General features: G+C 35.9%; 1 protein-coding gene across 1 annotated transcript in view; it reads right to left on the reverse strand.

The window, feature by feature from the left end:
• Gclm (glutamate-cysteine ligase modifier subunit) overlaps positions 1-19,653 on the reverse strand; it is a 33,135-nt gene that overhangs the window by 6,978 nt on the left and 6,504 nt on the right. Inside the window, exons 2-6 of the mRNA XM_004841237.4 lie at positions 17,634-17,699; positions 15,370-15,454; positions 10,911-10,970; positions 1,442-1,644; positions 116-230 (exon numbers count right to left, since the gene is read on the reverse strand). Coding sequence (XP_004841294.1) covers positions 116-230; positions 1,442-1,644; positions 10,911-10,970; positions 15,370-15,454; positions 17,634-17,699 — 529 coding nt within the window. The remainder of the gene's footprint in view (positions 1-115; positions 231-1,441; positions 1,645-10,910; positions 10,971-15,369; positions 15,455-17,633; positions 17,700-19,653) is intronic.

Consider the following 19,653-nt stretch of genomic DNA (forward strand, 5'->3'; position numbering starts at 1 on the left):
GAACCCAGGGTCTCAAATGCTAGGCAAGCACTCTAACACTGAGCTACTCTTTCAGCTCACCATCAAATAGCTTTTGTAAGACAAAAACTTGATCTCTATAAATTATCAAACTTACCTTTTGGATCATTATGAGTCAACAGCTGTATGTCAAACTGTTTAGCAAATGCAGTCAAATCAGGTGGCATCACACAGCAGGAGGCAAGATTAACTTGGTTACTATTTGGTTTTACCTAGAAGTAAAAGGAAAAGGAAAACTGTAACATCTTTACTAGATTAGCTAATACACAAAGTAGAAAGCAAGAGAAAGGACTTAATTTTAAGACATGAAAAAAATCACATTCTGTAGTGCTTAAAGTTTAAAAAATTTGTATGAATATTTTTATTAATATATGCTTTCTAAACTCATGTTAGTAGAACAAAAAAAGGAAAAATAGCTTTAGGAGGAAGAAAAGGCCAGTATAGTACTATAGTAGTAAAAATGTCTCCTGCTAGAACCATTTAGAAATTTAACATATCTGCCTTGAAAACAAACACGATTCTAAATACGATGGTTTCAGTAACAGAGGAAACATCTTAAAAGTAGATGATCAAATACAAGTAAGTACATTTAATGTCTAAAATCAAACACATTTCAAAAGGGAAAAATTCGATAATTTCTAATAGCTTCAGTTTATCATCTGGAACCCTCTCCTGGAGTTTCTAAGCTATACTAGCTACTAAGTCAAAAGGAGAAGGTGCAATTTTTTCACTAAGAAACTCTACAATCTATGAAAAGAAGGCTGAGGATGATATAAAAGGAATTTAATAAAAATATGGAGAGTAAAGGTAAAATACTAGAAACTTCCTTCATAATTAGGTAGGTTATTAGACCAGGAAGTAGGGGCAATTTATCACACCCACTCCATATCAAGTTGTGTAAAACTGAGTCTTACAAATGTTTAAATAAGAGCAAAATAAATAATATTATATTATATATAATATTTTCCTATATAGGAAATTAAGGTCGTGGCTTTAAAATACCTAAAAAAAAACGTAACAGGGGCCAGGGATTTAGCTCAGTGGTTCTGCCGCCTGCCTCGTAAGCGCAAGGTCCCGAGTTTGATCCCCAGTACCAAAAAAAAAGAAAAAAGAAAAAAATGTAATAACATGCGTAAAACTGATAGGAACAGCCTTTATCTGTCTACTACAAAAGCTTCAACACACTTTTCTAGTGTTTTTGTCATTCATTTTAAGTTAGATTAATAATCAGTTCAATTAGACATATACATTAAAAAAAAACCCAAAACCCTTAAGCTTGGATAAAGCCTGTGTCAAACTCTCGTATATGGAACAGTTACCCCTCAGTGAATGTGCACTATGTCCGTGATGCTCAGTAGTCCACAGCAAAGGCTAAAAAAGCTAAGTTCCTCCCCACACTGCTCAGGATCTGGCCATTCTTTACCTGTGCCCACTGATACAGCTGCTCCAACTGTGTTTTGTCTAGGTCAGAGGTACCTATAGCAACAATTTTCTTGCTTTGGACTAAGTTTTCTAATTCCTCCCAGTAAGGCTGTAAATGCTCCAAGGAAAGATTCACTCCATCTTCAATAGGAGGTGAAGCAATGATCACAGAATCCAGCTGTGCAACTCCAAGGACAGAACAGGCTGATGGGAAGAAAAACACAGAAAGGATAAATAATGTCTAATAAAAATAAGAATTTGTAAAGTCTTCAAAGTGTCCCACTAAATCTGTTCCATGTCACTCACTAATTTCCTATATAACAGATTTTCTAACTTACCTTTAATTTACAACATTACTATCTTTTAAAAAAACTTTAAGTATCCTTTCACCTACTCTGTATGCCAGACAAATGTACTCTGACCACATCTAGCTACCAAGTGAAGCTCACAGCCACTACAGATTTTCCTTTCTGAGGAAAAGGATTCCTTCTTATTTCCTAGGCCCCAGGACATTTTGGTAGATTCCTTTTCTTCATACAATTTCTTCAATTCTACTTACTCAAAAGTACATCATATGGATAATGCCAAGAATTGACATAATATTCTGTAACTGGTGGTCAGAGCAAGTACTTCTGAGATTCTGAAAACTAAACAATACCCTGTATTTATTGTGGTAGATAATTTCTTAATTTCTACAGAAAGTTTATTTATTTGAAATTATTGCTCATTCTACAGTGATATTAAAGGCAATCATATAACATATAAATATTGGAAGAATGTTTTAGAAGAAAAAGGATTTAGTAAGTGTAATACCACAATATCCTAACCAAGGACTGAAAACAAGATCCTTTTGTTCTTATTTTTTATTTTGTTTTGTCTATAATAATAAAACAGCTAAGAATATGATTAAAGTAAATTTCTATCCCAAATCAGTTAACATTTGTTACATCTTTTACATTTCTCTTGTATATAAAATATAACCCTATATGAGTCAGTATGATTCTATAGAAGCCTTGAGAAACTAGGCTATCACAGAATTAGAGAAAACAATCATGAAATTAATTTGGAACTAGCAGAGACCTAGAAGAGCAAAAGCAATTCTGGGCAACAAAGGCAAGGCAGGGGCATCACAATCCGTGACTTGAAATTATACTACAAAGCTACTGTAATATAAACAGCACGGTACTGGAAAAAACAAAACAAAACAAAACCAGACCTGAGGATCAATGGAACAGATTAGAAGATGCAGAAACAAATCCAAACACACTCAGCCACCTATCTTTGACAAAGGAGCCAAACACCTTCACTGGAAGAAAGATAGCCTCTTTAATAAATGGTGCTGGGAAGACTTAAATTTGCTGGAAGATAGAATAGGTAGAACTCTTGAAGATACTGGTGTAGGCAAAGACTTTATGAGCAAAACCTTGATCGCACAGGAAATATCACAAAGAATCAACAACTGGGATCTCAGCTTATTAAAGAGCTTTTGCACAGCAAAGGAAATCACCAAGAGAATAAAGTAACAACCCACAGAGTAGGAAAAATTTTTTTCCAGCTGCTCCTCAAAGGACTAATATCTAGAACATATAAAGAATGCAAAAAATCAGATCCCCCAAATTTAAAGACCCAGTCCAAAAATGAGTGTCTGAAATGAGTAGAAACTTCTCAGATGAAGAAGTAGAAACAGCAAATAAATATATGAAAAAATGTTTAAAATCATTGGTCATTTCAGAGATGCAAATTAAAACAATGCTGAGATTGCATCTCACTCCAGAAAGAATGGCTATTACCAAGAAATCCACCAGTAACAAATGCTGGCAGAGCTGTGAGGAAAACAAACCTTTCTTCACTGTTGGTAGGAGTGCAGACTGATGCAAACACTGTGGAAATCAATGTGGAGACTCCTCAAAAAACTACAACTAGAGGTTCGATTTGACTCAGCTATTCTTCTTCGTATCTTCCCAAAAGAAAAGCATTATACCACAGGGATATATGCACACACATGTTTATAGCAACAATTTGTGATAGCTAAATCTTGGAAACAGACCAAATGCCCATCAACTGAAGAATGGATAAAAAAGATATGGGTTTTTATACAGTGGAGTACTACACTGCCATAAAAAGGATAAACTTGAGACATTTTTAGGCAAATGGATGTACCTTGAGACCATTCTCTTGTGAAACAAATGGGACACACATGTTTAAAAATCACATTGTTTCTCTGGTGTGAGAAACCAGAAAGGTAAATAAGGACCAAAATGTATAACAGATATTGTGAAATGGTAAGAAAATATTCAAATGGGAAGTAGAGCTAGAGAAGGGGAAAGGGAAAGGAAAGAAGGGACAAGGAAAACAAAGCTTTTGTAAATAAGAAAAGGAAGAAAGATGGAAGGGAAGGGAATGGAAGGGAAGTAAGGGAAGGGAGGGAAGGGAATTGGGAAGAATCAAGATATATATAAAATTCTCTATGATGAATATTATTATTATGTATATCTAAAATGTACCAATAAAATTAATTTAAAAAAATTTGACACTCAAAAAAAGTAGGCTACACATTCATGATAAAAACCATACAGAAGACTGGAACAGATGGTCTCTCCCTCAATCTGATAAAAGGCATCTATGAAAAACCAACAGCCAATATCGTACTAAATGGTCAAAAACTGAAATAATTCACACTAAAATCAGGACCAAGATGAGGATGTCCACTATCACCACTCCTGTTCAATATAATTTTGGAAACATTAGCCACAGTAATTAGTTGAGAGAAAGAAATGAAAGGAATAAAGACAGGAAAAGAAGAAGTCAAATTGTCATTATTTGCAGATGATATGATACTCTATATAGAAGACCCAAATAACTCCACCAAAAGTCTTCTAGACTTAACCAAATTCAGTACAGTAGCTGGATACAAGGTCAACACACAAAAATCAATAGCTTTTCTGTACACGAACAACAGACTCACTGAAAGAGGAACTAAAGAAAGAACTTCCTTCAAAATAGCATCCAAAAAAAAGATATACCTAGAAATCAACCCAACAAAAGAAATCAAAGACCTCTACTTTGGAAAACTACAGCACTCTGAAAAAAGAGATCAAAGAGGATATCAGAAAATGGAATTCCTTGTTCCTGGGTGGGAAGAAGCAATATAGTGAAAGTGGCCATACTTCCAAAATAGCTATATAGATTCAATGCAATCCCAATTGAAATTCCAACAGCATACTTCACAGACCTTCAGAAAACAATTCAAAAATTTATTTGGAACAAGAAGAGACCTAGAATACCAAAAGCAATTCTAGGCAACAAAGACAAGGTAGGGGCTATCACAATCCTCAATTTGAAACTATAGTACAAAGCTACTGTGACAAAAACAGCATGGTACTGGCAAAGAAACAGACCTGAGGACCAGTGGAACAGATTAGAAGATGCAGAAACAACTCCAGACACACTCAGCCACCTCATCTTCAACAAAGGAGCCAAACACCCTCACTGGAGAATGATAGCCTCTTTAATAAATAGTGCTAGAAAAACTGGGTTTCAACTTGCCAGAGATTAAAACTGGACCCATATAGCTCATCATAAACTAAAATAAAAATGGATTGAAGATTTAAATATTAAACCATCTGGAAGAGAGGTTAGGTAGAACCTCTTGAAGACATTGAAGATTTCATGAACAAAACATCAGGTACATGTAAACTAACGCAAAGAAACAAGTGGGATCTCTTATTAAAAAGCTTGTGCACAGGCAGAGGGGTAGGCTTCTGGGCCACTATAGCACTGCTCCCAGCCCAGAGGAAGAGGCTTCAGGGCCGCCTTAACACAGGTGCAAGCACAGAGGGCACCAGCAGCACAACCCCTCCCCCCACCCCCAAATGAGAAGAAATGAAAACAAGCCTCAAAACCAGACTTGCAGATCACCTACAGCAACCCCAAAGGGAAATGAGATAGAACACTGTGATTCTCAGCCACCTGGACTCCCTCAACTGGCAACAAAAGAGGATATGGAAAAAAAATGAAATCATAAATCATTTCTCAGATAACAGCAGAGATCGTGCCCATAGGGCAAGATATGATTAATAAATCTGGAGAGGACACAGATAAAAAAATTGAGGAGATGAGGAACATGATGTAATCCCAACACAGGAAATAAATGTGATCCATAAAACAGATGCAAACAGAATTCCAGAAGAAAAAAACTCCATTGAAAGTCTATGCAGCGGAATGAGCCAATGTGAAGACAGAATTTCAGATATAGAAGATAAGATTGCAATTAGTGACCAGGAAAAAAAATATTTCTTCAAAATTGTAAGGGACCATGAAAAATCAATCCAGCAGCTGCTAGACGATGCAAGGAAGAATAACATAACACTGACTGGAGTCAATGAAGAAACAGGAGAGAGTGCAGATGACATCAAAAAACTGTTCACAGAAGTCATGGCAGAAAACTTCCCAAGGAGGGGAAAGGAACTTGACATATAGATAAGTGAGGAATATAGGACTCCAACTAGCCTTGATCAAAAAAAAATCTACACATAGGCATATTATTGTTAAGATTCCAGAAACCCAACAGAAGAAGAAAATTCTACAAGCAGTTAGAGAAAAGAAACATCACATACAAAGGAAATCCCATCAGAATCACAGCAGACTTCTCAATGCAAACCCTCAAGGCAAGAAGAACTTGGAGTGGTGTATTTCAAGCCCTAAAGGAAAACAGCCTCCAACCCAGAGTGATGTACCCTGCAAAACTATCTTTCAAAATTGATGGTGAAATAAGATACTTTCATGACAAAGAGCACCTTAGGAACTTCATGAATACCAAACCAGCACTCCAAAAGATTTTAGAAAAAATCCTAGGAAAAGACAATGAAGATCACAACCCCAGGAAGCCCAGCAGAACGAATCCACCAGGCATGACAAGAAATTAAAAGCAAAGGGGGAGAATCAAACAAAAAGAAAAAGTCATGACAATGATAACTCAATACATATCAGTTATAACCATTAATGTTAATGGTCTCAATTCACCAATCAAAAGAAACAGACTGGCAGAATGGGTTAAGAAGCAAAATCCAACAATATGCTGCATACAAGAAACACACTTAATTCAAAAAGAAACTCATGGACTGAAAGTTAAAGGGTGGAAAACAATACTCCATGTGACAGGAACCCGACAAAAAGCAGGAGTAGTTATCCTCTTTGCAGACCAAGTGGATTTCAAACCCACACTGATTAAGAGAGACAAAGAAGGACACTACATCCTTGTAAAGGAAACAAGTTAAGGGGAAGAGATGACAATCATAAATACCTATGTACCAACACTAGTGCACCCAACTATGTAAAACAAATACAGACTAGTTATCTGAAAAATACTAACAGACTAGTTATTTGAAAAATCAAATAAGCACTAATGCAGTAGTAGTAGGGGACCTCAATACCCCACTGTCACAAATAGATAGATCAACTAGACAAAAAATAAGCAACAAAATACTAGAACTCAAACTCTTGAACAAATGAACTCAACAAATGTTTACAGAGTGTTCCACCCTGAAAAATCAGAATACACATTCTTTTCAGCTGCACATGGGTCGTTCTCCAAAATAGACTACATACTCGCTCATAGAACATACTGAGGTAAGTGCAAAGGAACTGAAGTTATCCAGTTTATATTATCAGACCATACTGCGATGAAACTGGAGATCAATAGCAAAAGAAACCACAAAAATTTCCTAAACACATGGAAATTGAACAACACACTTCTCAATAACCAATGGGTCATACAGGAAATTAAAGAAGAAATCAGACAGTTCCTTCAATTAAATGACAATGACAATAAAACATATCGGAATTTATGGGATACAATGAAAGCAGTCTTACAAGGTAAATTTATAGCAGTGAAGACTCATATTAGGAAAACAGAGCGAGCCCAATTAAACAACCTGATGCTGAACCTCAGGCTTCTGGAAAAGAAGAACAGGACAAACCCAAAGCTCATAGAAAGGAGGAAATTATAAAGATCAGGGCAGAAATCAATGCAATGGAGACTAAGAGAATGGTACAAAAAAAAAAACCAATGAAGTCAAGAGTTGGTTCTTTAAAAGAATAAACAAAGTTGACAAACCCTTAGCCAACCTTATCAGAAAAAGGAAAGAAAAGGCTCAAATCCATGCAATTAGGAATGAAAAGGGTGAAATTAAAGCAGACCCAACAGAAATCCAGAGGATGATTAATACCTACTTTGAGAACCTATATGTCAATAAGATCAAAAACACAGAAGAAATGAACAGATTCCTAGACATGTGTGAATTACCAAAGTTGAGTGAAGAAGACCTAACAATTCTAAACAACCCAATATCAACCAATGAAATTGAAAATGTAATTAAAAACTTACCAACTAAGAAAGGCCCGGGTCCTGATGGCTTCAACACTGAATTCTACAAGACATTTAGAGAGGAACTACTGCCAGTACTGTTTAAACTCTTCAATGAAACTGAAAGGGAAGCAATACTCCCGAATTCATTCCTGGAAACAAGCATCACCATGATCCCCAAAGCAGAGAAAGACCCAACTGAAAAAGAGAACTATTAGGCCAATCTCACTAATGAACACAGATGGAAAAATCCTTAATAAGATACTGGAAAATTGAATGCAGAAGATCATCAAGAAGATCATACACCCTGACCAAGTGGGATTCATCCCAGGGATGCAGGGATGGTTTAACATGCGCAAATCAATGAATGTAATACACTCTAACCATAGAGCCAAGGACAAAAACCACATGACCATCTCAATAGATGCAGAAAAAGCATTTCACAAAATCCAACACACATTTATGATAAAAACCCTACACATAATTGGAATACACGGTCTCTACCTCAACCTGATAAAAGCCATTTATAAAAAACCAACAGAGAATACCACACTGAATGGTCAAAACTGAAATCCTTCACACTAAAATCAGGAACAAGACAAGGATGTCCACTATCACCACTCCTGTTCAATATAGTTTTGGAAACATTAGCCACAGCAATTAGACAAGAGAAAGAAATAAAAGGAATACAGATAGGAAATGAAGAAGTCAAATTGTCATTATTTGCAGATGACATGATACTCTATATAGAAGACCCCAAGAACTCCACCAAAAGTCTCCTAGACTTAATAACCAAATTCAGTAGAGTAGCTGGATACAAGGTCAAGACACAAAAATCAATAGCTTTCCTCTACACAAACAACAGACTCACTGAGACAGAAATAGGGCAAACAATTCCTTTCACAATAGCATCCAAAGAACTGAAATACCTAGGAATCAACCTAATGAAAGAAATTAAAGACCTCTTCTCTGAAATTTATAGCACTCTTTAAAGAGAGATTGAAGATGATAGCAGAAAATGGAAAGACATCCCTTGCTCCTGGGTAGGAAGAATCAACATAGTGAAAATGGCCATACTTCTAAAACTGCTGTATAGATTCAATGTAATCCCAATTGAAATCCCAGCAGCATACTTCATGGACTTTGAGAAAACAATCCAAAAATTCATTTGGAACAAGAAGAGACCCAGAATACCAAAAGCAATTCTAGGCAACAGAGACATGGCAGGGGGTATTACAACCCCCAACTTGAAACTATAGTACAAAGCTACTGTGACAAAAACAGCATGGTACTGGCAAAGAAACAGACCTGAGGACCAGTGGGACAGATTAGAAGATGCAGAAACATCTCCAGACACACTCAACCACGTCATCTTTGACAAATGAGCCAAACACCCTCACTGGAGGAAAGGTAGCCTCTTTAATAAATGGTGCTGGAAAAATTGGGCTTCAACTTGCCAAAGATTAAAACTAGACCTGTATCTCTCACTATGCACTAAATTAAAATCAAAATGGATTAAAGATCTAAATATTGGGCTCGAGATTTAGCTCAGTGGTTCTGCTGTCTGCCTCGAAAGCATAAACTCCCGAGTTCAATCCATGGTATCAAAAAAAAAAAAAAGGAAAAAAAAGATCTAAATAGTAAAACAGAAACACTAAACTGGCTGGAAGAGAGTTTAGGAAGAACTCTTGACATTGGTGTAGGAAAAGATTTTATGAATAAAACCTCAGTTGCCCAAGAACTAGCACAAACAGTAAGTGGGATCTCTTCTTACTAAAAAGCTTCTGCACACCAAGAGAAACCACCAACAGAGTGAAGAGATAACCCACAATGTGGGAAAAATTTTTCACCTGCGGTTCCTCAGACAAAAGGTCTACTATCTAGAATCTATATAAAGAACTTAAAAAAATCAGACCTCCCAAATTTAAAGACCCAATCCAAAAATGGAGGTCTGAAATGAACAGACATTTCTCAGACAAAGAAGTAGAAATAGCAAATAAATACATGAAAAAATGTTCAACATCACTGGTCATTGGAGATGCAAATGGAAACAAGGCTGAGATTCCACCTCACCCCAGAAAAAATGGCTGCTATTATGAAATCAACCAATAACAAATGCTGGCGAGGCTGTGAGGAAAGAGGAACATTGCTCCACTGCTGGTGGGAGTGTAGACTGGTGCAACCACTGTGGAAATCAGTATGGAGATACCTCAAAGAACTAGGATTAGAGGTCCCATTTGACCCAGCTATTTCCCTGCTAGGTATTTTCCCAAAATAATTAAAAGAATCATATCACAGTGATATATGTGCAGCCATGTTCACAGCAGCAGTTTATAATGGCTAAAACTTGGAAACAGCCCATTTGCCCATCAAATTGAGACTGGAGAAAGAAAATGTGGGGTTTTTTTGTTTTGTTTTGTTTTTTGGTACCAGGGATTGAATTTGGGTCCTTGCATGTGCGCAGCAGGCGGCGAAACCACTGAACTAAATCCCTGGCCCCTCGGTTGTTTTTTTTTTTATAAAATGGAGTACTACTCAGCCACAAAGAATGAGAAACTAGAGACATTTATAGCTAAATGGATGCACATTGAAGCCATACTCCTAAGTGAAAAATTAGCACACATGTGTAAATACCAAATAGTTTCTCTGGTGTGAGAAAATGAAAGTGTAAATGAGGATCAAAAGGCATAAGAGATATTATGAAATAGTAAGAAAAGCCCCAAAAGGGTAGAGGACGTGGGAGGGATTGGGAAAAGGAAAGAAGGGAATGGAATTAATATGAGAAAATGAAAAAATGGAAACAAAGTCTTTGTAAATAGGGAGGGGTGGAAGGGTTGAAGGGAGGGCAGGGGAATGAGGAAAAAATAAGAACCAAGATACATTATGTAAAGGTACAAATTTCCAATGATGAATGTCATTATACTGTATACCTAAAATGTACCAATAAAATTACTTAAAAGGAAAAAAATTATGCTAGCACTTTGAAAAGTAAAATTTCAATCAGCTCATTTTCTTTTTCACCTAAACCTTAACATACATTGTAACTAAAACACCTACTGTAACTTAAGATCCACTATTAAGAAAAAAAGTTAAAATTTTTGCTTACCCATGTCAACTGCATTTCTAGTTGATGATGAAGAATTTGATCCTACAATGAACAGTTTTGCTAAGTAACAAAGAAAATAAAAGTGATTACATTTTAGGTACGTGCTATATAATATTAACATTATAAATACTCCTGAATGAATTATTTTTTCTTCCCTAGTAACATAATTTCACAGTTTTCACCTTAAGACATAAAAGCAAACTGGTGTGGTGCCATTAACTGTGATCCTAGCATTAGGGAGGCTGAGGGAGGAGGACTGCAAGTTCAAGGCCAGTCTGAGGTATGTAGCAAGACCTTGTCTTGTTGAGAAAAACAAAAACAACAAAGAACTAAGACACAATTGCCTATTTCCACTGTAATTTCTAATTATATATTAAACAACTATTTGTCAAAACTAAAAGCAAATATTAATTTCCTATTTATAAAAGGTAGGTCAGATAAATATAGGAGTATTTAAATACTTGAGATGTACATTTTTATGAATTAAACATTAATCGGGCATATTATATGCTTTCTCCACTAAACTAAAAACTACACAATCTGTAAATTAAACTGTGTTGTAATGAGAAGAAAATTTTAAAAAACCACAGTCCTACCTTCCCAATATAATCATTTTGTTTTTCAGATATAACCTTCCAGGTTTTGGAAGCAAGTTACAATATTTTTTCTATTTGTTTGATTTACATTTATGTAATAAGTATTCTGCATCTATTTTGTGTAGTACTTTAGTTATCTTAAAATTTTTATTGTAATAGTAATGTGCTTATTCTAGATATGAGGAAAATCTATAGAAGTAGAAAGACCAAAGAGAATAGCCAAAGGTCTCATTACCCCAAAAAATTACTATTTAGATGTTTTACAGTCTGTGTTTCTAATGTATAATTTTACATACTTTTTAAATACTTGAATATTATTCCATAATTTTGATAGTGTAGTTTACTAAATTGAATTCCTATTTGTTTAACATTTAGGTTTGCAAGTATTTTGTTATAGTCCCAGTTTTCTGTTATCACATATAAACACTAAAACATCTTGGTAACTTTTTGTTTTTTTGTTTTTGGTACTGGGGATCAAACTCCCTGGACCTTGTGCTTGTGCAGTAGGCGCCGGAATCGCTCAGCTAAATCCCCGGCCCTCTTGGTAACTTTTTGTTCAATTTTATTGTATCAAGTTTTTTTGTCTTTTTTTTTTTTGGTACCAGGGCTTGAACTCAGGACCTTGCGCTTACAAGGCAACCGCGGTGGCACTGAGCTAAATCCTCAGCTCTTTTTGTTCAATTTTATACTGAATCATTTCCCAAGGATGAATTCTCAGAAATGTGATTATAAGCCAAAGGTCCTGAACTTTGTGAGTCTTGTTGTGTTTTATTTACCTATTTTATGACATCAACAGTTTAAGAGCTGCTCTCCTAACAATATAGGATGTTCAATCAGTATAGTCTACGCAAATATTCCAAGATCTAAAAACTTCTGAAATCTGAAACCCTTCTGGTCCCAAGCATTTTGGGGTAAGAGAAACTCAATATGCACTTTAAAAAAATCCTTTAAAAACACTTAATAGGTATAATATGCACCTTGCCAGGACATTATGTGGCATTTCTTTAGTTGCCAGGGAAGTTGAATAGTTTTCAATGTAGAAAAGTTATATATAGGTAACACTGAGGTTGGTTTGATTTAAACTGAACTTTATATATTTATTATATATTTACTGTTCAAAAACCTAAATTTACTCAATAGACAAATAGGTAGAGTAGTAGAAGAGCAAGAAAAAAAAATGGAAAGGGAACTAGGAATACAGATAACGAATCATTATTATGTAAGATGACTGGTATTCAACTTATGCAACAAAAGTGCTTGTATGACAGTTCTTATATTTGTCCCTTAATTTCCCATGCTAGATAAATCTTCCTAAAACACTGTTTTCTTCACGTTACTGCTCTACTGAAAAGCCATCACAAGTCCCCTCCCAGATGAGTCAGTCAGTCTTTACCACTACGGTCCAACCTAAATTCCCATAATTCTACTCTGTCAAAGCCCTCCCCATCTCTATTCCTCAGTCCATGAGTTTGTGCCATGTGAAGTAACCTCCTGTCTCTGAAAGATGAGGCATTTTAGACAGGTAGAAAGAGGAAAGTTCTTCAAACAAGTTCAATTTAGATTCCTATCAAAAATCTTAAGCTCTACAGGAACTGAGGACAATTTGTAAGAGGATCAAAGGTGAATCTACCTCATGAAGAATTACAATCAACCAAAGAATGCTGCTTTTACTTCCTTTCCTACACAAGCAGCAATGTGAAATTAACTGACAGAAATAGGTTAAGGAGTTAGGCATACCTAAATGGACTCATGGTTTAATCACTTATCTGGTGTATGACAAATTTCTTTTCTTTTTTCCCTTTTACTAGATAGGATTTTGAAATGTTGCCTAGGCTGGCTCTGAACTCCTGGGCTTAAGCAATCCTGCATCAGCCTCCCAAGTAGCTGGTACTACATGTACAACTGTGCCCAGCTGTATGACAACTTTTAGTTACTTACTGTCACTAGTGCATAGGGCATAAAAGATCTGTCTTGCAGGCTTGTTTTGATAATGAGAAAATATAACCATAAAGTGACAAATACAGTGTCTGACATAAAGCAAGACTCAACTGGTAGTAATAGACAATGCCCTATCTCATCTTACATGTCCACCTCAATAATAATAATGACAATAAACAGTGACCACAATAATAACATGGTAATAAATAACAGCACTTACTTTGTGGCAAACACTGTGCTACAATGTCTTTATTGCAGCCAACTTACAAAGAAGCCCATGAATTGTATCTCTGCTTCAGAGATGATGAACTGGAGGCTCAGAGAGGTTAAATATTTTGTTAGCCCAAGATCATACCAGCCGATAATCTGCACATCCAGGAATTTCAATCTAGGTAAGCTCAAACTCTGCGTGTGTGTGTGTGTGTGTGTGTGTGTGTGTGTGTGTGTGTTTTTCTTGGGATTGAACCCAGGCCCTTTGCCCTGAGCTACATCCCCAGCTCCCCCTTTTTTTCCAGACAGGATCTCACTAAGTTACCCAGGTGAGACTCAAATTTGCAATCTTTAAGCCCTAGCCTCCCAAGTGCTAAGATTTCAGGCACATACCACCATGGCCAGCTCAAGCTCAGATTTTATTGACAATGTTATGTTGACTACAAACTCAGGATAGGAGCAACACAGGTTTCATTATTTCTGGAATACAGTAATCACTACATGTTTTCTTTTTCTCCATGCAACTTGTTCAGACTTCTTTCTATACTTCCAGGGAACCACAGTAATTGGTTACTATATCCCACAGGAAGGGAGGGTTTATGTTTGCTTTGGGTAGCTACTGCTCCTAAGCCTTCCCTTTATCCTTTTCATTTCCTTTTTTTATTGCTCTAAATATACATAATTTTATAAGAATATCATAAATAGCAAGCTGAAGTTCTACTGACTCCACTGAAGTAGTATTAACTTCTATAACTCCCTCTTAAGAGTTGACATTAAAATTTAAAAAGAATGTTTGTATTTCCCACACTTCCTAATATTGGGATTTAGATCCAGAATTTCCCCTAAAAGTCTTATGTATTTGGAGGTAGGGCTCTCAGAAAGTGATTGGAGCAGGGGGCATTATGGTCATCAGTGGATTAATGTGCTGTTAGGAGGTGGGGACTGGTTGGATGGGTAGATCACTGGAGATGCGACCTGGAAGAGTATATTCTTGTCCGTGGATCTTCCCTTCTTTACTTCTTGGCTGCCATGAGGTGAGTAGCTTTCTTCTGCCATGTTCTTCGTCACTGCCATTTCTGCCTTAGACCCAGTGGACCATGCACAGACTGAGCCCTCTGAAATAATGAGCCAAAATAAGCCTCTCCTTTGAATTGTGGGTAGAGGGCATTTTGTCCCAGCAATGGGAAATTGACTAATACAGAGAATATGTCACTCATTACTAGAAGTGAAGAAAGGCTTATTTCCATGCCTGACAAAACCTCACTGTGTTAGTTACATTTCTATCATTGCTGAGACAAAATATCCAGCACCAAAAGTTAAAGGGGAAGGGGTTTATTTGGCTTACAGTTTGTAGAGGTTTCAGTCCAGTAATCAACTGGCTCCAAGGCTGGGATGGCAAACAAGCATCACAGAACAGAAACAACATGGTGGACAAGGCAGCAAAGGTAACAAGAGACGTTCACCAAGTCTTTCTGCCTCTTTTATCTCATCCAGACTACCAGGATTAGGGCAGTGCCAAACTAATCACTCACATTTACTGGTTTAGTAATCACTCGCCCTTAACCCCAGCATCACACATTCCAGATTCAACTACCTCTGAAAAAGAAAGTCCCACCTCATCTGCATGAGGCTTTGGGGGGACATCGAAACACAAGCTATAACACTCACTACACTTCCACTGTGTAACAAAATGAACTGCAGAAGTTGAACTTTACCAGAAACTTTCATTTCTTCTCTTTCATCAGGGTTTATCTTCTCTATTGCATAAGATACAGTACACTCCAAGACATCTGGAAACTCCTGTAATAAACATGATATTTACAATAAATGTTAATGTTTCTGTTTAATTATACAATGTTCTATTGTCCATAATACACTTTAGAGCAGAGAGCCCACAGACAACAGAATTCCTTACTTGAGATCTACTGGACTTCACAAGGGTTGTACAGGCCTGATATAGAGGTGAAATGCTGTGTGTGTGTGTGTGTGTGTGTGTGTGTGTGTCCATTTTCTGGGAAAAAGATTTGATCAGGTATTCAAAAGGGTACAGCCTCGGGCCGGGGATGTAGCTCAGTGGCACTGTGCCTGCCTGGCAAGGGCAAGGTCCTGAGTTCGATTTCTAGTACCAAAAATAAATATAGGCCCAAAAGAAAAAAAAATTAGAAAACAAGCAGAGGAGGGACATGTGGGAAGTAAGAACCACTAGAATAGTAGATAATTTTACTAAACTTTTACATTAATCACAAATATTTTAAGAAATTTTTTTCATACCTTTGAATTTTAATGTCTTTCTTTGTTTAATCTGTAAAGGGATTATAGATGTCTTTTAACAAAAAAAAACTTTTTTAGAGCAATTTTAAGTTTACAACAATAGTGAGAAGGTACAGCGATTTCACTGTTTTTTTTTTCTTTTTTTCTTTTTCAGTACTGGGGATGAAACTCAGGACCTTGTGCTTGCCAGGCAGGTGTCGCACCACTGAGCTACATCCCCGGCCCTACCGAGATTTCTCATTCACCTCCTACCTGCACACATGCATAGCCTCTCCATTATCAATATCCTCATGAGAGATGTACATTTGCTGCAACTGATGAGCTTACATTGACACATTACAATCACCAGTTTGAGGGTTCACTCTTGGTAGTATACATTCTATGGACCTGGACAAATGTACAATAACATGTATTCACCACTGCAGTTTCATACAGTGTAATATCATTGTCATAACAATCCTGTATGCTCTACCCAATCATCCCTTCCTCCCGCAACCCTTGCAAATCACTGCTCTTTTCACTGTCTCCATAGTATTTCTATAATGTTAAACAGTTAAAATCAAATAGTACCCAGCCTTTTTCAGATTGACTTTTTTCACCTAGTAATATACATTTAAGGTTCTTCCATGTCTTTTCATGGCTTGATAGAGCATTTCTTTTTAGCATTAAATAACAGTCCGTTGTTTGGATGTACCAGTTTGTTTATTCATTCATCTACTCAAAGACATCTTGGTTGCTTCCAAATTTTGGCAATTAGAATAAATGTTTTATAATCTGTGTGCAGGTTTTTCATGAACATAAATTTTCAACTTCTTTGAGTAGATACCAAGGAGAAAGATTGCTGGTTCATATGACAACAGTATGTTTAGTTTTAGGGTCACAAACATTTTAAGGTAAAACATTTCTTTTCCTGAGAGCAATTTTAAAAAAATCAAGGGCCATTCTAATGCGTTATAATAAATTATGAGAATACAATAAAATGTTAGTATATATCAGTCAGAAATATACTAACTTATGTAACAAGATTTAACAAAACAAATAGTGGTTTTTCATGATTGGTGAGCATATTACAGTATCAGGAGTTCAGTAAGTGTTTAAGTCATGCAGAAATAGTCATTTCAGATAAACAGACATGATCATCAGTGTTTGCATAGCAACTACAGAGTTATAAACCTGCAGTAGGTCTTCCTGTATACTTTTAAAGTAGCCTAAGAAATTTGATAGAAGCCTTTGATGGAGCTGGATTTCAGGATATTTACAGAGATATTTTATATATTAACATTTACAATAATAGCCAGATACTGACATTTTATCAAATAGTTTTTATTTCATCAGAAACTGAAATTTTATAAATTATTTCTAGTAACTATATTACTATGGTAATAATCTACCAAAGCAATCTGTCAAGCAAAGTTGTCTGACAATTACTCCTCTACTAGACCAAATAAAACACTAATGGTGAAGAAACTAGCAGAATTATATAGGAGAATACTAGCACCTAGTCTGGTTGAAGAATTGACTCAGAGTCCACATTCTGCTTTTTGCTTAATCCTACTGGATAAGACTTTCATCACAGCAAATAAGCTACAAGAGGTTTTATGGCTAACTGCCTATTTGACGTCTCTCCTCAAACTAAGGAAATTAACTTCCTGCTTTTACTTCACTTCCTTTTTGACTGGCATAATTTCTGCATTCGAATTTCACTTACCTTGACCAAATCTGGGCTGATTTGAGAACTCCACTCATTCAAGGTCTTTTGGATACAATCTCGAAGCTGCAAAAGGAAGGTATTTTGAAAATGTTAATCAAACTCTATGTTCCCCCATACTTCTACAATAAAAATGCCTTGATTTGAGAAGCTAAGCAGACAAAAAAATATAAATAGGGAACACCATGCAAACTCCATGTTAAATTCTACATGGTTTTTGTTTCCTTCAACATAAATTAAGACCTGTTTTTATTCTACTCTTAATTCTTAAACATTTTTTTACCTAAAGCAGCAGTCTACTTATTTTCATAGTTTCTGCACCAATGAAACTTTAAGTAAACCTGAGACATAAAAGCATTCATAAAGAAACAAAAAAATTATTTTAAGAATAAGCAGAGGAAATTTGATTTAAGACAAGAGCATAAATTCCTATTAGCCCCCTATATGCTACATTCCTCAAAAACAAACAAGTGACTAAGTGTAACCAGTTACTCCTACATTAGATCCACCTGTGGCATTTATTAAAGACTCAGACTCCTGAGCTCAATCCTAGACTTGCTCAACACTCTTTAAGAACACAGAATTTTCATTTTAACAAGCATCCCAAGTAATTGCTATGTACTCGAAAATCTGAGAACCAGCAGATAGACATATTTGGTAGAGGTCAACCTGCATAATGACAGTCCATAAGCTATTTCCTAATACTTAGGTACACCTTTAACCTGTCTTCAATGTTTTCCTGGGTAAACAAATATTTTCTGCTAACATTTTAAATTCATTAATGTGTTTTATCTACCTCTTATGTCTATGTTTCAAACTTGCCTGACTGTGGCCCAAACTAAGACAAATATTCACTTAGTGAATGAAAACTCATATTCATATAAGAGGACAAAATTCACAAAAGTTATTTAAGCTTACTCCATGCCAACCACTCTAGTGGCATCTATTCTATTAGAAGAAAAAAAAATGCTGTTGCAGGACACACTGAAATAATTTACTACCACTAATTGGCTAACACTAGCAGTTTGAAATCACTGCCTTAAAGATAACCAAGGTCACAGTGTAGGTAATCAATGAAAAAAGAAATGAGTAACAAGAAGCAAGCCTCTAAATTGCAAAAGCATGTTCTTAATAGCAACAACAAAGTCTAAACTTCTGAACTATCTAAATTATGACTACTTATGATAAACGTTTTTTTACCACTTCCATCTTAGTACAGATAATGAAAAAGGATAACTGGTTTATCAATTTTAGGTCACAGAACCACGTATGTTAGTATTTATAATCTAAAATAATAATCTGTGTGCTATCCACAATAACCCACTTCAAGTTACCAGGTCTATACTTTTGTGGAAAGTGCATTTATAACCAAACTGATGTCAGTAGATAAAAATTAGTTCATAATCCTTCCAGATAGAAATTACAAGTCATTTAAAAAAAATCAATAAAATGTTGAGGCAGTGGGACTAATTAGATGTTAACCATCCTATCAGGAGTGGTTTGGTTTAAATCATGACAAAATTCTAAGATATTTTCCTCTAGAAGAATGAGTCATTTATGTGCTTAAGGATTTCCTGGTGAATTCACCAATTCAGGAAAACAAATATATTTTCAGAGTATCCACTCATTTCTTGAAACTACCTTCTGAATTAATCTTGGATTCTGCAAAATTTAAGACAGCCAGGCATGCTGGTGTACTCCTGTAATCCATAGCACTATGGAGGCTGAGACAGCAGGATCACTGCAAGTCCAAGGGCAGCCTTCACTATATAGTGGGTTCAAGGCCTGCCTGAACTACATAGTGAAACTCTGTCTCAAACAAAGCAAGACAAAACAAAACAATTCAAGACAAATGACAGAAGAGTTCAAAAATAATTACATGAGGATTCATTGAGTATATCACAAACCTAATGTTTTTTAATCTTGTAAGTTACATGTTATTTATATTGGGTGATCATTAACTTTTTGTTTTGTTTCCTGCTCTTCATTCTTATCATACACATAGAGTATTACTAAAGAA

Source organism: Heterocephalus glaber, unplaced genomic scaffold, assembly GCF_053883595.1.
Source record: "Heterocephalus glaber isolate CG9 unplaced genomic scaffold, H.glaber_assembly_v1.0 deba00001442, whole genome shotgun sequence".
Taxonomy (NCBI): Eukaryota; Metazoa; Chordata; class Mammalia; order Rodentia; family Bathyergidae; genus Heterocephalus; species Heterocephalus glaber.